Raw genomic sequence first — 18288 nt, forward strand, 5'->3', positions numbered from 1 at the left:
GCGATTACTGCCTGCCATCCTCCTTCTGAGGATTATTCAGTCTTCACTCACCCACTGACCACTAGATTTTGGAAAGGCCTAATCAGAACCTTTCCACCTATTCACAAGTCTACATCTCTGTGGGACTTCAACCTTGTTCTCTCAGCACTCTCAATGCCACCCTTTAAACTCCTAACTTCCTGCTCCATTTCCCTTCTCTCCACAAAAGTTGCATTCCTTGTAGCCATTCCCCTCAGTCAGAAGGGTTGGTAAGCTTGGATCGATGATGGCGGATCCTCCTTATGCTGTATTTCATGAAGATAAAGTTCCGCTACGTTTATCCAAATTCACCTCCCAAGGTGGTTTTGAGATTTCACTTGAGCCACTTGAACCAATCAATCCATTTAGTTGTGTTCTTTCCTAAACTGCACTCTTCCTCAGAGGAACAGAGTCCACACCTTCGATGACCAGCAGTCCTTGGTGGTGGTCTTTGTAGGTAAAAGGCCAATTGGGAAGTCCTAGAGACTATTCATCATTATAACAGACTTGGGGGACAAGTGATCTCTACTCAGAGGATCTCCAAATGGATCTCTAACTGCATTCTACACTATCAACTCTCAAACCTTCCCCCCACCATGGGATAAGAGCTCATGCCATGAGAGCACAAGTAACAACTATGGAATTGCTTCAGGAGGTATCCCTTCTTGATATCTGTAAGCAGCCACATGGGGCTCCGTTCACACCTTTACGAGACACTATGCCCTAGTCCAGGACTCCTAAAGGAGGCATCAGCAGAGAAGGGCTGTCCTTTGCTCAGCCCTACCATTTACATCTTTGCACCCTCCTCCTACTTCAGTACTGCTCGGTAATCCCCTTCAGTGGAATACAATAGGGACCATCACTGGAAGAAGAGGAGGAGTTTACTTACGTGTAATTGGAGGCTCTTTGAGATATGTAGTCCCTATTTGTATTCCACCACCCACATCCTCTTCTCTGATTCACGGTGGAGAAGGAACTGGAGAGGCAGTCGGTCTGCTCCGCTTTTTATCCCCTTGGTCGGAGGCATGAGGTGAGCCAGGGCACGTCTGCGCGGACCAATGGACGCTACTTTCAAATTCTCCAGCTACCGGCTCATGGTACGCATGTGTAACCCCCAGTGGAATACAGATAGGGACCACACATCTTGAAGAACCTACAGTTAAGAGGTTCTTTGAGATTTGGTTTTGAACTGAATAAAGTAACACTTGCAAACTTTATGCACGAGTCGTCTGACACCATTGTGCATAAAATGGAGCAGGTGTCTGTCAGTGAAGCCCTCACTTGTAATTTGACAAAATTTTTTCCTTCAAAGGAACACTGTCAACTTAAAATTTTGTAAGTGAGTTGAGTAGTTTGTGGTAATACATTTGCAGATGACTCCTCCTCCTTCTCCTGCCACCTTTTGTAGGTATGGAATCACACTTTATAACACTCTCTCTTTGGTTGCCATATAAGATAATCAGAAACAGGTTAAACAGGTTATATGTAAAAAGCTGTCAAATGCAGATAGTGGAAAAATTGAAAATACCGATGTTTTTTGTTTGGTAAACATAGGTCATATCCATAAAAATAATGCCAAAAAACTTTAGAAGTGATTTCATGTTGGCTTTCCTTTAGCTATGGATTTAGTTTCATATCTACATGGAATATAATATAGCTTTGTATATTATGGTAGAACTGTGCCAGGTTGCACTGGAATTTGTTTTCAAGTCTACAGTTCACTAAAGGATGAATCATCTAAGCAGTACCAACAAAGGCAATGTTACTGTCCCTGTGAGCCAATGGAAGGCAAAACACTCTGACCACCCTCAGAACTCAGTAATATACCAGCAATAAGCTGTATGTTGCTCTAGGTCTGATTTAAGAGCTTGGTCACAGAACAAGGTGGCACTTGTGTTGAGAGTATGATGATTCTGGTTTTGGTTCTTCCCTAACAAATATGCAAATACAGGTTTGCAGGCTGTGCACCTTTTTCCCCCACTGTTTCATGATATACTAAGATGTACAGAAAACTTTCTGTACTAGAACACACATTAATGCCTGTGAAAACGAAGAAAATTGCTAGTTTGAGTGGATTTAATTTTTTTTGTAGTTTTTTTAGGGACAAACTTAAAGGTATAGTATAAAATCTGTTAAATATATTAATTGTAAAGATGAGCTTCAGAACTCGAAAACAAAAACGACAACTAAATTTTTATATCATTCTGTATTCTATAGCAATGTTAACGTTTAATGAAGTCTCTAGAAATCAGTTTTTTACTGTTCAAAATGCCAATTGCCCATTTTTTTGTCTTCTCTACTTAGGAAAGGTATTTGTAGCTACCAATAAAGGTGTGTACATCTTGGTGCCATTACCTTTAGAAAGACAGATTCAGGATCTTCTAAGCAGCCACAGAGTGGAAGAAGCCCTAATCTTAGCAAAGGCAGCCCGAAGAAACATTCCAAAAGAGAAATTTCAGGTTTGTCCTACCTTGAACATATATGAAAATATGTGGAAGCTGGTCCAGTGGCAAAGAAGTAACTGAAGAGTGAGAGCTCTCTAGGGAGAAATCTAATATCTCCTATTCCTTGGGTCTGAGGGGATAGGTATGCTGCTGCGTTGACTCCGGGTTGGAAGTGATTATGAGTTGGCAGTGCTGAGTACTGCTGCCTGGATGTCTCCTCTCTCTGCAGTTGTTTCTCAAAGATGTTAATGGCTTAATTAAAAGATGGTGCATGTTCTATCATGCTGGTAAAGAGATCTTGTGCTATAGAATTGAGATGGTGAGAGAATAGATAGAAAAGCGAATGATGGGTTGTGCTTTTTATCTAGGCTCTCCTTGTGCAGGGGAGGTTGCCTCACCATGGTAAAATCATCTCACTTTTTCAGTGTTGTGATTTCTTTGAAATCATGGTCTATAGAGAATATAATTAAAAAAACAAACCCCAAACCTGAGAATAAGTGAAGAACCACATGGGCAAACTTTTGTAAAGTACTTGTCCAACTATTTAACACATTTTTAAGATTACCGAACAAGACATTTTGGTTTTAAGGAGAAAAAACAATTGTGTGGATGTGGATCAGTTTCTTTTGCAATCTTTGTTTTTAGTTTATGAAATCTTATCACTTGGGTAACATTTTCTAGATTTTAAGGCATTCAGAAGGGACCATTGTGATAATCTAGCCTGACTGCTACCTAATACAGGCTATAGGACTTGCCTGGATTATGTTCTGCTTCAAGTCTAATAATTGTGATTGGATTAGAACATATCTCTTTAGAAGAACATCCTTTCTAGATTAAAAAAATTCCAGTGATGGAGAATTCACCACAACCCTTGATAAGTTGTTCCATTGTTAATTACCCTCACTATTAAAAATAAACAAAAAATGCTCCTTTTTTCTAGTCTGAATTTGTCTAGCTCCAACTTTCCATCTAAGGGTCTCAATGCTTTATGAATACGAATGCCTCACAAACATGCAAACAGGGCTGGTGCAAGGATGTTTCACGCCCTAGGCGAAACTTCCAACATGCGCCTGCCCACCCCAGCCTTGCGGCAGCTCGGCACCCCCCTTGTGGCAGCTCCCCGCCGACCCCTCCCTCCCTCCCTCACCTCGGCCTGGGGAGCCGTGCGGCAGCTCCCTACCGCTCCCTCCCTTGCCCCGGGGAGCTGCATGCAGCAACTCCCCGCCCTAGCTCACGTCTGCCCTGCCTCCTCCCCGAGCACACCGCCACTTCTCCCGCCTCCCAGGCTTGCGGCGCCCAAGCCTGGGAGGGAGAGAAGCAGAGCAGGGTGGCGTGCTCAGGGGAGGAGGCGGAGCAGAGGTGAGCTGGGCCGGGGAGTGGCAGTACTGTGCGTGGACCTCCCCCCCCCCCATTACTTGCTGCAGGTGGCCCTCCCCGCGCCCCCCTGCCCCAGCTCACCTCCGCTCCCCCGCCTCCCCAGAGCGTGCTTTTGGCCACCCCCAACCACTTGGCGCCCTAGGCAACTGCCTAGTTCGCCTAGTGGTTGCACCGGCCCTGCATGCAAAGTAGGCTTTATGCCCATTTCATAGATGCAGGGTGGCTGGAAAACTAAAGCAAAGGTGACCTAACCACGTGAGGTGATGGCAGTCAGGAATAGAAAGAACCCATGAGACTTGACTCAGGCACCTGTTGTAACCCCTGACAAATACAATATTAGTTACACATGTATATGTGTGGTTTAGTGATTTATGGCTGCGTTTTTAAAAAGTGAAATTCAGTGCTGACTTAAGAGAATACTAGATAATATTTAGTCCTGCCATGAGTTCAGGGGATTGGACTATATGATCTCTCGAGGTCCCTTCCAGTTCTATGATTATTGGCTGTCAGCAGAAGCATTCATGAGGCAGAATCTCAGTTGGAAACTACTTTTGTTGAGCCATTGAGATGAGTGTATCTGTTCCCTTCCTCCTACATGTGCATGGGCTTCTAAGAGCAGGTCCACACTTAAAATGCTGAGCTGCAGGCTTTGATGAAGACACTACTACACCAATGGGAGAGCTGCTTCTGTTGGTGTAGTTAATCCACTTCCATGAAAGGCAGTAGCTGTGTTAACGGGTGAAGCCCTCCTATTGATATAGCACTATCTATACCAGGGGTTAGCTTGGTATAACTGTGTTGCTCAGGGGTGTGGATTTTTCACACCCCTGAGCAATGTAGTTTGTAGTGTAGATCTGTCCTCGATGACAGAGTGGAGTAAATATACTAATAAACACATTTGTAGTGGAAACCCAAATATACAGAGAAGTAGCATTAAGTCACCACAAATGTGATAAAAGAACATATTTCTTTAAAAAAAAAAAAAAGGGGGGAGGGGGCAAAAAAAAGCTTCAAGTGCTCAAGAAATTAAAATGTAATAAAACATTGACCCAATAAATGAATCTGTTCGAAATAAGATTTATTTTTATCCAAGTAAATGACATTTTCAAACTTGTAGAAATACATCATTATTCCAAAAAGAACAGGAATACTTGTGGCACCTTAGAGACTAACCAATTTGAGCATAAGCTTTTGTGAGCTACAGCTCACTTCATCGGATGCATTCAGATTTTCCACTGCATGCATCTGATGAAGGGAGCTGTAGCTCATGAAAGCTTATGCTCAAATAAATTGGTTAGTCTCTGAGGTGCCACAAGTACTCCTTTTCTTTTTGCAAATACAGACTAACACGGCTGCTACTCTGAAACCTATCATTATTCAAAAGCACCATTAATTCTTTCTCTGACTTCCTTCTCTTTGAGCCTTCCTTTGGTCACTATAATGACATTCAACAGTGGGTTTTTCTCAATAGTGTGGAAGCATCTGTAATTCAGTGGGCAAGTTAATGATAGAACGGCAAGGGAGGTGTCTTTTTTTGTTTTTAAAAAAATGCACAATTATAATTTCAATGGTGTCGCCTTCTGTAGCAAGGCAGTGGGGGAATCGCTGCCCTTCCAAGTCCTCCGGTTGGTGGAAACTGATAATACAGTGTCATTGGAAATGGGTTGAGTTTGGTAGCATTTGAAAGCCCTTTCTCCCAGGAACGTAATGGTCCCAAACATGGCAAATCTCAAACAATTATGTAAATATATTCAAGAAAATGTTCAAAATCAACTTTTTTTTAGTGTATTTTAACACAGACATGTCAAATATTTAGTCCTCGCAAAGTTAAATTGTGGCTTTCGACTGACAGTACTGTATTATCAGTTAATGCTCAGAATGTGATACTTGATTGATTTTTTTTTTTGATGTTATAGATGGTTGTAAATGGAAGGAGAGCTTCAAGTTCATTTGTCATCACTGGCAAAAAAAGTGATTCAGTGGTGTGTGTATGTCTATATGTGTGTGTGTGTGTGTATATATATAAGAATTTCAAAAAGGAAATTGGGTTGTTAAAAGGTCACCAGTTCCCTTGTGTGCACTTGGTTTAGATGAAGCCCTAAACACGAAAACAGAGTGGTGAAAGCCTTTGGGAGATTGGTGGGGTATGACACCGCATCAGTGCTGCTCTTCTCTCTCTCCCCCTCCAATCCCCAGAACTCAGATGAATTTTGAACAAAACTTTAAGCATAGCAGAATTTATTTAAGCATAGCACCATTTAAACCAGTGGTGGGCAGGCCACAGGTTGCCCACCGCTGATATAAACTCATTAGGTGCTGTTAAATGCCAGGAAGGGGCAATTTTAAAGCTACAAGATGAACTTACTCTTACTAGCAACCCATTCGCATATAATTGACTGGTGCTCATTAATGTCAAGATGGAAGGCGTCTTCAGTGATAGATAGCTACAGGTTATTAGTTGAATGGCTACTTTGGATCATGACTTTGATGGAGTCTTGGATAATTCTTTGGGTTTTGAGGACTTCATACATCTGTGGGCTCCAGGTAAGAACAGACTAAAGCTGTGCTCAGGTACAAAGAAGAAAGTCAGTGTGAAGGTGGTCGGGACTGTTACAGAGCTAACTGCAGACAGATCATTGTTTGCTCATGTCCTGGTTGCATCCTAATCTGTGTGGTCTGATCTGTATGAGACTTTGGGGAAGTACAAGTTCTTCATGGTACCACAATGTATGTTTGAATGTGATGGAACAAGGTGTGACACTGTATAAAAGAGAGGTGACCATGTTTTCACTAATGTATCATCATTGATATATCACCACTGTTGCACAATTGTGATAAATCAGGTAAGGTATCATTGGAAAAGTTACAGTCTGCTCAGTATGATTAGCCTGTTTATATGCATGTCATTATTGAATATGAAGTTATGAAACTTTGCTATGTATTTGTATCTCAAACCTGTTGTGTTTGAGGGTAACACCCTCAAAACAGATTTACATCAAGCCTAGCCAGCCTGCTTGATGGTCTATTAAGGACAATCACCTCTTCCAGGGACGACTCCTGATGTCTCTTCAGGCAGCACGTAAGCAATGCTTGCCTCATGTCTCAGCAAGGCACATGTGACCCAGGACTCCATGTTTTGCCATTAACTTTTCATGTACCTAAACTGAGAGTATAAATTGCAGACTGAGACATTCATTTGTCTTTTTCCTGCTCCACATCTTTGGATTATGATTTCTAACAAAGAAGAGCTTTGAACAATGGACTGAGGACCCCAATGTTTGGGATGAACTAGAGAGACTTATTACAAACTGTCAGATTTAACATCACTGGTATTATTATGATCTACAAACTCTGAACTTAACTGTAATTATACAATTCATTTTAACCTCTTAACTCTTCTTTTCTATTAATAAACCTTTAGTTTTTAGTTACTAAAGGTTTGGCTGCCAGTATGGTTTTTAGCTGAGATCTGAAGTATATTTTGACCAGGGGTGTATGTGTGGTTTTTGGAACTGGAAGAACCTAATACATGTGATTTTTGGGTTTTAATAATCATTTATTGCAGAAGTCTGGTTTGTCTGGATGGTGCATGAGGGGTTAGAGTGTCTGAAACGGATTGTCTATGGCTTCATAATAACTAGTATAGTATTTTGACTTGGTGAAATCTTATGATAGAATATACCACCAGTTTCTGGTAGTCTGACCTAAGCTTGGCACTCTTAGCTGTGTCACCTACCAGGCAGTATGATACCGGGCATATGTGCAAGACCAAAAGCAATCCGGTGCATTCTGTGCATGGTATTCCCAAGCCAGCATCTACTGACAATGTGACCCAGTGCCTTATGCCAGCAGAGGCCTTTCAGCATAGAAATCGTAGTCGGTATAGCTGAGGGACAAGCTCTCAACAAACCAGAAACTTGTAACACCTGCCAGAATTTGGTTGAACACTTAATTATGAGACTACAGAGAAAATACTGGACCTATGTTGAAATCCACTTCGTGTTTGACATGTATGCAGAAGAATCAATTAAAAATCTTACCAAAAAGAAGACTCCATAGCATTACACCTGTCCAATACAAAATCATTGATTCCATAAACATCCCTAATGTTGCAGTGCAAGAAGCTACTGTCTCATACTCGCACAAAGGATGAATCAACCATACATCTTGCAGGAAAAATGCTCCAGCATGTAAAGAATTGCGCAGATATTTTTGTTGTTGCATAACATAATGAAGCTGCTGCCTCATGCTGCTCAGTGGAGTTTTTGTAGGTCCCATGAGGAGGCTGCCATTAGAATTCTCTTGCATGCCATCAGTGTCACAAAGAGAAGTGCTACTAAATTCAATTTTTGCGCAAGACACAGATGTTCTAGTGCTTTCTGTGGGATGCTACCGAAGACTTCCAGAAGATTCTGTTTTTGTGCCTACTACTGGTGAACAGAATCACTGTATATCCCTCAGATGCTTCTATCACTTGAACCATTAAAAGTCACTGCGCTGCCATGTTTCCACACTTTTTCAGGCTATGACGTTACTGTTACATTAGCTGAAAAGATCAAGTTATCTTACTGGAAGGCATTTAATTCAGCCTCCAAAGAGCCTCTCCTAGCTCTGAATGGCTGAGACAGTCACTGGTGAGGTCATAAATGCACTGGAGACATTCATATGTGGAGTTTACCATTTGAAGACAAACATTACGACACTGGCAGATCTACATTGGTGGATACTTTCCAAGAAGCAGACAAATAGAGAGAAATTGCCACCATGAGGGGTGTATTTACCTGCTATTAATAGGGCAAATTTTCAAGTTGTGCAGTGGCTCCAGGATAATTGAGTACATCCCAAACTACCCTCCCCTCAGGCCTGGATAGGTCTTGGATGTTGGACTGATCACAGCAGTGTGTGAATTACCAGGCACTCACCAATCAATCCTTCTGATAATCCAATACTCATGTGTGAAGACCAGATGCTCGCCACCTTTCAAATGTTTGGCCAGCAGCCTGCTTTATATGGAGATATGCGAGGATTAGTGTGACAGCATGTCTAGCAGTGTTGCCCTAGATGATGACTTTGATGAATAAATGTTTTCAGTCCTACCATGTCAAGGCTAACTTCCCTAGGATTACCAAAGATCTTTTTTTTTTATGTAAGCAATAAATCACTGTGTTAAAGTATAAACTCTCAAACAAAATATATATAATCTAAAAAACAAATTCTAGATTTATGTTTGGAACTGTTATGTTTGTGGGAGAAAGGGCTTTCTAATGATACCCACTTGACGCATTTCTGACAACATTGTTTTGTCAGAATTTCCACCAAGAGGAGGACCGGGAGCTGGTGAGGGGCAGGAGAAGGCAGTGATTCTCTCCTCCTCCCCCTGCTATGCTGCAGAGGGTAAAACCATTGAAATTATGATTCTATTGATTTTTATGAATCAAGTGACACCTTCCTTACCTTTCTATCACTAACTTGCCCAGGGAATAAGATTGTAATACATTAAGTTCCCAAGCTACAATTTAAGTGCTATGTAAATGTTGAGTTTTGAAGGTGACCTGTGAAATTTTAAAAAAAAAAGAGATGATCACAATCCCATTTTAATGATGCATGAAGAAATCCTGAATGGCTTTTGTCTAACTTCCCCTACTGTTTTTATTTTAACTTTAAAACATTTAGGCATTGTCTTGGTCCGGAAAATTCTATGGCGTTTCTGGAGAACTAATGATGTAGTAATTTCACAAGCAAATAAAGTTTGACAAACTGAAAGGGAATTTTAATCATGGATTTATACCTGGATTTGATTCTCTTTTGATATTAAGTCCAGTGCCCAATGAATAGATTGGAGAAAGATGTCTTGGATTCAACAGCCTCACTACTTTATGGTGTGATAGTCTGCAAATATTTGAGATGTCTGAGAAGCATTGCAAGGAAGACCAGACTTCTAATTCCCAATATATCGGAGGAACAAAATAGGCAGGAAAAAAAAAATCAAGCTCTTCAAATCATAAAGAAGCAAACCAAGATCAGTAACCCAAGGACAGTGTGTCACGTTATATTTAACACCTTTCCATGCCATGAGGCCAGATAATTTCCCCTGTACTACTTTCATTTAAGTTGTATGGATGAAGTACAGGAAAGACCATACCACACTCTGTTCATATCACATATTTAATTGCAATCCATTATTTAAAAATAAAGATGATTCAGGACTTTTGGGGCGGAAAGTTTTTCCAAGTTATACATATTTACAATTTTTAGAATAAATCATTCTTCTCTGTTCCCACATACTTTACGTAAGTGAACAACCATTTTCTCCAAGATTTACCAAATTACTCCACGTAGGCATCTCAAACACTTCAGTCCATGCAAGCAAATGTGACTTTCACAATTGTCCAGACATCTGAAGAAAGTGTTGGGATTTATTTACTGCTTTGCCATGAAAGTACATGAATATGGGTAAAATCAAACACGCACAATAAACCATTTCCATTTCCCTTAAAGCAGTTAGCATGGAGACAACCAGTTACCTTGAAGTTGTTGCTTAAATCTCTATGTACACCATATAGAATAACGTTACTATAAGGTATCAACACAGTGTGCATGTATGAAAACAACTGATATCCTTGCCCAGACTTGACCTGTAGTATCCCTTTAGTTTTTCCAGGGTGAGAAGAACTTTTATAGTTAATTCTTTCTTCATATTCTGGACCATGGGTTTTGGGCTTTTTTTTTCATTGCCACATTGCTCACGTGTTGGACCCTTCCATTTTAACAGAATTGTCTTCCAAAAATTCCTCCAGACTCAGGCTAGCTCTTAGCCATGGCTTCTGGCCATGGGTTATTTACAGGTCAGATTCCAGATTTTTAAAGGGATCACAAACCTGTTTTCCCAAAAGCATATTGAAAGCTTTTTAATATCACAAAGAAAATAAAGGCGTGTGTTTATCCTAATGTTAACCAATGGGATTCCAATTCTACCGCTGAACTAGAATCCCAAAATAAATGGGTTAGTCTTGTCATGTATAGTTGACATATGGTCTTTAGTGTATAAAGAAGGCTGCATCCGTCCCCTCATTAAGAAATGCTTTCTTAATCTGTTTTCTTTCAGTAAGGGCATCAGGGCTAGAAATAGATTTTGCTTCCCGCACAGAGTATTTTTTGTAACAGCTCTTAAAGACTTTTTTCCTATTTATATAATTTAAACGTTCATTAAAATGTTAGACAAATGTTTCCATGACCGAACAATATTATAATATAAAAGCTTAAGTATATTTATATAAAATTTTGTCCCAGGTCATTGTAGACCAGTTTTTATGAAAAGGGAAAAGGAAACAAGCAAATGTACGAAAAATTGCAATTGCATTTTTTCTAAATTGTTTAAAAATCTTAACATATAGTAATTAGTGTAATATGAAAATAGGGAATATTACCCATTGGAATAACTTTACTGAAGCCAAAAAGGAGAAATTCAGCCTACCAGACTTAGTAAGATAAGAGGTAAATCATCAGACTTTTCCTTTTGAGTTTGAGACTTAATTTTTCCACACAACCCCTTCCCTCAAAACAACCAACCAACCATCTTCTGGCTTAATCCTACTCAGATAATACAGCTGTCAAATCACCCAGTGCTGTGGTAAATGTGTGATAGCTACTCTTTAAGAGCTAAAAATAGAGAACACAGCAGCTTGTGCTAACTTTGGAAACTTCTCCTTGAATAAGGAGCCAAGATGGTGACATTGATGTGTATGCTATGCTGGGAGGTTTCTCCTTAGATTTTTATAAGGAATGTGTTTCTTTTGGAAAAAAAATGTTGACAGTTGATGTGCACCCAGTCTCTGCATAGCAATCACCAGAACCAATGTCCACTTCCATTCTGTAACAGCGTATAGAATTTTGCCTCAAGAATGACGTCAAGAAAATTTTTTGCCTACTCACTCACTAATCTGATTTTACTAATCAACCACTCCTTTAATCCACAAATTCAGATTCTAGCTTTAGTGTTACTCCTAAATTCTAATTTCAAATGTTTTCCTTTATTTGAATGTTTTTCCAAACTTTCATTTCATTTTTTAGGCTCATTATCTTTATAGTTCTTAGTCTTCTGAAAAGACTAAAAGGGCTTCTGTGTTTACAAGTCTGAAGACAAGCTTGATACGTTGTCTTAATGCTTTTAATATGAATAAAGGCAACTATCCAGAAGGAAAAACTTCTCTTCAGAACTGATTCCTCAGGAAGACATACATGGTGAGATGGGGCTGGGATAACAGAAGTGTGGTTTCTCACCTATTTGCGAGGTTATTTAAGCATCATTTTTAAAAAAAATTATAAACAAGCAAGGTGCGATGAAATTTTAGAAGGGGATTCTCAGATGTCTTCTTTCTAAATAGATAGATACAAGCACTCACTTTTCCAGGAAGAACACATCCCGACAGTCTAAAGATGAAATGAAAAGTTAGTTGAAAACACTGATGGGTAAACAGGGAGTCAGTCTGTAAAGTTTCCATCCTCATTCAGTAACATCAAAATCAAGTTAAAATGGAAGATAAGTCATCTCTGAGCAGCTGGCTTCTACAGTCTAGTCTTCTGAAAATGTTATCGAAGAGCTGATGTTTGGAAGCAGCATCAACCTTCCTGTCTTTGACTGTGGCAATGACAGATAATCAAAGTACCTGTTTAATTTTCTTTCCCAGCAGGGCCTCTTGTGCAAATCTTTAGTAAAATTCAGTTTAAAAGGAGTATTTTCCTCATCCCTTTATAAAACTTTTTACTAGAAATATTGCCAAATTTTGCACCAGGTGTATTTTCTCCTCTTTCTTAGAATACCCAACACTTGCTTTCTTGGTGTGTTTGGTGTTTTTTTTTTTTTTTCCCCCCAGCATTTTGATCTTCCTTTCCATTCTTTGAACTTTAAGCATGCAAACTGCAAATCCTTTTTTCTTTCCAAAGTGGTTTGTCCAACATTTTGTCTTAGCTTTGCTGTCCATTTCCACCTTTCTCAAGAAAGAGGCTAATTTAATGTTGGTCATTTTATGATGGCAGAGATCAAGGGAATCTGTCAGTCACTTCTCCTGCCTGCCGTTGTGCTTGGACAGAGAAGAGGCAGACAAAGCCAGTTGTTTCAAGGCCTACATGCTAGGAGCTGGCACCCTCTGTTTAAAATGCTTTTCCTCTTTGTGGGCATCTTTTCTGTGTTGATTATTTATCAATGATGATAGCCGTATTGCTCAAAGACCGCATCTAAGCAAGTCTTGGGACAAGTGACTGTTTCTACCATTGCTGAGATCAGGCTCTGTCCCTTGATATAAATGTGTGTCACCCAGTTTAAAAAAAAAAAATCTAGCAAATTGCACTTTATACATGACTATGAACATGTTTTGCTGGAACACTCAAATGCGAGCTTTGTTTTGGGAATGTTTCTGGTGCACATTTCTTTGCCTGAATAATTCTTCATTGTTTGTACAATATAATTTTATCAAATATTAAAATCACCTGTAGATTTATAAATATGAAATGGAGCTTAAATGGTCATTTTACTGGAAGTTAGTAACTTATTTGAAAATATACGGACTTAGCAGAGGTTGGGAAACACATTCTACTCTGTAGTGGTTATTTTGATTCTGTAGGACCAGTGAATTGTTATTCAAACAGTTGCAAGTACAGCAACCTGTTCTTACTATTCTGCACTGCCCTCTGGCTACTTTGTTTGACCTGTTTAAAGTATAGCAGTCTATTTTAAATATCCAGTTTTCACCTCATTTTTATTTAATCTTAGTAAACTTGTCCATGTCAGTTGTAGTTGCAAAGAGCAGCTATTTTTCCTTTTATGAACCTAAAGGAACAATGTGGAATATTCTTATAAGGTCCTTACAAAGTATATCCACAAAACAAAGAAGGTAGGGGAAAAGAAGCATGTGGGGTAACTTATTTTGTAACAGGTTGTATATTGACGCTTCTGCAAAAAATAACAACAAACTATAATATGCAGTTTTTTAGCAGCCGGAAAACAGCCAGAGTATAGAGAGTGCTGCTGCTTGCTTTTTATATTTTTCCAGACATAAATGCAGAGCCAATAGTGTTAAACTAGCTGGTCAAAAAAAACCCAAAATTGTTAATTTAACATTTATATTTCAATGGCTTCTTCAGATGACACGAATACTTTTTTTTTTTTTTTTTGGGTTGGTGTTGATCTTTAGTGGTACCACTAGTCAATTGATAACCTTCATTGTGCCTTGGTATTCCAAGATTTATATTATGGTTCATACATGCCCTCAGTTCTAGGGACACCTGAAATACAGCACTACGGAGAGGCTCAATGGCATGGTGGAAAAATGACTTCTGAAACGGACTCTTCTTGCCTTTCTTAGTCACTGTTAATTTACAATCCTTTGTGTGTGTTGTAAATGATCTTACAGAATGAATAAACCCTCCCCTTTACTGGGTTCACTGAGCCTTGGCAAGTCAGTCAACTATTCCATTATGACCAAGGTGGATAAAAAATTGATCTTAAAAGTTTTAATATAAATTAAATACATTTTTCTTAAAATTGAAAATTGAACTTGAACTTGAAATTGTTAGCCTGTATTAAGGCCTAAATTTACTATAATCTATTAAAATCATTTAAATAAAAATATGCTGCATAAATGAGCACTCCTCAAATTTTAATGAATTAAAGGCTGCTGCTTTTTTAGTTTTTTAGCAGAATCTGGGGGAAAATATCTTTAACTTCTTAGGTCAACTCAAGCTTTATATATGTCACAATGACTTTTGTATTTCATTGAGTATATATAGTCTGTCTTGGCTTTTTTGCACATATAGGAACTTTCTGTTGTGCAGAAAAGCTGTGGCCTTAAATTACTTTTGGTTTAAATTTTTCTAGCAGGTGTGTAGAGAAAATTTCTTTTGGACTTGTTAGCTCAAAGTTGAGACACAGGTTGGAAGAGGAAAACAAGCTTTCTTGCTTTTTCAACTCCCAATCTAAGAAAAAAACAGGTTGGGGAGAAAGTGAGACCTGCTAGTTCTCAAAAAAGACATGGGGCCAGATTTTCAAAGGGTTTAAGCATCTACAGATTCAGGCAGGTGTCCCGTGGGATTTTCAAACCTCCTTAGGAGGTTAGATGCTTAACTCCCATTGATTTTGATGGCAGTTGGGCACCTTGCCCTGCTTGGGCCCTTTTGAGAATCCCATTAGGCACCTGTCTGCATCTTTAGGCACTTGAATACCTTTGAAAATCTGGCCCACAGTGACCAGAAACAAGTCATCAATTCACTATCTACAGCCTTTGCTTAATAAAGCTGGGTTAAATTGAAATTTGATACTTTATGTATCTAGCATACTTCATTTTAAAATGCTTTTTATACATTTTAACTGAATTCTAGTTTGAGTTCAAATGTAGCTTGACACAAATTGAGAGTAAAAGAATTACCTAGTAAATAAGAAATGCATCATCCACCGTTGTCTATCTCAAAAATGTAAAAATTAAGAATTTGAATACTTGTGTTATACATATAACTGTTTAAATGTATAGGGATAGTATACCCTCTCAGATAGCAAAGAATACCAAATTTGGTTGCAAATCAACTGTTAATGGTTATATGAACCAATGAGAGTGAAGCTCTGTTGTTTAGGAAAATAACTGAGAAGTTGCACATGCAAAATACAATTAATATCAATGTAAATCAAAGTTTCCTGTTTGCTGATTTAAATCATGATTAAAGTTGGTTACTTAAAATCACTTATAAATCAATCCACCCTGCCTTAGGCCTCTGATTCTTGTGCAGTATCTTTCTGCATGCAATAGATTGTTGAGGAATACTTTACAATTTTCCTAGGTACTTTAGTTGAAAATTGGAGCTGTTAGCACTGTGTCTGTTGACATCTTTCATAACGCTGTTTAGAGCAGTGTGTAAAAATCAATTTATGTCAGTGAAGCTGGCAGATTATCATAACTGTAGATGCTCCTGGAAACAAGAGGAACCAGCATCATGTGACCACCAGCAGGTGTGCTGCAGACTGCAATTTGAGAAGTGTACTTGTCTCTGTATTTTCAGTAATACAGATACTTCTGTTAATACAGGGAATACCTAAAACATTGAATATAACTTTATCTAGTCACCACTAAATCAACATTGAGCTTAAAATACACTGGTCAGTTTCACCTCCGCTTTTATAGGTGGGGGTGGGTTAATTAAAATAAATGCTATTTTCATGTTGATGAAAATGTGTATGCCAAGTATGTAAAAATTTTGAAAGTATAACTTTCCTTCTGAAGTTTTAATAGAAACACTAGAAGAACCTTAGTTTTGTAGCACTTTCTAGTTGTTATAAGGTCTGGCTCTTCTTACCTGTCTGCTTGCACTTTCCCTTTTTTTTGCCTTCCCCCTTTTAAGTAGGGCTGTCGATTTAATCACAGTTAACTCATGCGATTAACTCAAAAAAAAAAAAATCATGATTAATTGCACTGTTAAACAATAGAATACCAATTGAATTTATTAAATATTTTTGGATGTTTTTCTGCACTTTCAAATATATTGATTTCTGTTACAACACAGAATACAAAGTGTACAGTGCTCACTTTATATTTTTATTATAAATATTTGCACTGTAAAAATGATAAACAAAAGAAATTTTTTCAATTCACATCATACAAATACTGTAGTGTAATCTCTATCGTGAAAGTGTAATTTATACATGTAGATTTTGGTTTTTTTGGTTTCATAGCTACACTCAAAAACAAAACAATGTAAAATTTTAGAGTCTGTAAGTCCACTCATTCCTACTTCTAGTTCAGCCAATCGCTAAGACAAACTAGTTTGTTTACATTTCTGGGAGGTACTGCCGTCTGCTTCTTATTTACGATGTCACCTGAAAGTGAGAACAGGCGTTCGCATGGCACTTTTGTAGCCAGCGTTGCAAGCTATTAATGTACCAGATATGCTAAACATTCGTATGCCTCTTCATGCTTCAACCACCATTCCACAGGACATGGTTCCATGATGATGACACTCATTAAAAATTAATGCAATTTATTACTATGGCTGAACTCCTTGCGGGAGAATTGTACATCTCCTGTTCTGTTTTACCTGCGTTCTGCCATATATTTCATGCTATAGCAGTTTCAGGTGACCCAGCACATGTTCTTAAGAACACTTTCACAGCAGATTTGACAAAACGCAAAGAAGGTACCAATGTGAGGTTTCTAAAAGTAGCTACAGCACTCGACCCAAGGTTTGAGAATCTGAAGTGCCATCCAAAATCTGAGAGGGACGAGGTGTGGAGCATGCTTTCAGAAGTCTTAAAAGAGCAACACTCTCTGATGCAGAAACTGCAGAACTGGGAACACGGAAAGAAAATCAACCTTCTGCTGGTGGCATCTGACTCAGATGATGAAAGTGAGCATGCGTCGATCTGCACTGCTTCGGATCATTATTAAGGAGAACCCCTCATTAGGATGGATGCATATCCTCTAGAATGATGGTTGAAGCATGAAGGGACATGTGAATCTGGCATGTCAATATCTTGTGATGCTGGGTACAACAGTGTCATGTGAACACCTGTTCTCACTTTCGGGTGGCACTGTAAACAAGAAGCGGGCAGCATTATCTCCTGCAAATGTAAACAAACTTGTTTAGCTGAGTGACTGAACAAGTAGGACTGAGTGGACTTGTAGGCTCTAAAGTTTTACATTGATTTGATTTTGAATGGAGTTATTTTGTGTTCATAATTCTACATTTGTAAGTTCAACTTTCATGATAAAGAGATTGCACTACAGTACTTGTATTAGGTGAATTGAAAAATACTATGTTTTTTACAGTGCAAATATTTGGAATAAATAAATAAAAAGTGGGCACTTGTACATTTTGTATTGTTGTAATTGAAATAAATATATTTGAAAATGTAGAAAACATACAAAAATATTTAAATCGTACATTGTTTAACAGCATGATTAATCACAATTCATTTTTTTAATCGCTTGACAGCCCTACTTTTAAGATATATACCCTGACTTCTCCTGAAAACTTAGAGTCGGATGTCAAATGGTGCAGTGAGCAGTTAAATTTGTCAATCTGGATTTGTGTTCAGGAGTCTTGACTAAAATTGTTTTAAATATTCAGAAGTTTCATGTAGGGAATATTTTTAAAATTCTTTGTTATTGAGTAAACCTGATTTAAAATGCATAAGCTGAGGGTTTGATATCATGTGCAATAATTCAGAAGCATAGTTCTATATCATACACTGAATGCTTTGTGAAGTAGTTAGCTATTGCAGTAATAGTGTAAACGACTCCATTCAAAAAACTAACAAACCTTTTCTCCCATCTTTCAGGTAATGTACAAACGAATCTTGCAGCAAGCAGGTTTTATACACTTTGCACAGCTTCAGTTCCTAGAAGCAAAAGAACTCTTCAGGTAATTCTGTGTGTTGACAAAATGAAAAACATTCGTGTTAATCATC

At 38.5% G+C, this 18288-nt stretch overlaps 1 protein-coding gene across 3 annotated transcripts in view; it reads left to right on the top strand.

Moving 5' to 3' along the window:
- The window catches only part of TGFBRAP1 (transforming growth factor beta receptor associated protein 1), a 61183-nt gene that overhangs the window by 19076 nt on the left and 23819 nt on the right, over nucleotides 1-18288 (top strand). For all 3 annotated transcript variants that reach the window (XM_077814316.1, XM_077814306.1, XM_077814325.1), the window contains exons 4-5: nucleotides 2323-2477; nucleotides 18160-18242. In XM_077814316.1, coding sequence (XP_077670442.1) covers nucleotides 2323-2477; nucleotides 18160-18242 — 238 coding nt within the window. The remainder of the gene's footprint in view (nucleotides 1-2322; nucleotides 2478-18159; nucleotides 18243-18288) is intronic.

This window comes from Eretmochelys imbricata, chromosome 1 (assembly GCF_965152235.1).
Source record: "Eretmochelys imbricata isolate rEreImb1 chromosome 1, rEreImb1.hap1, whole genome shotgun sequence".
Lineage (NCBI taxonomy): Eukaryota > Metazoa > Chordata > Testudines > Cheloniidae > Eretmochelys > Eretmochelys imbricata.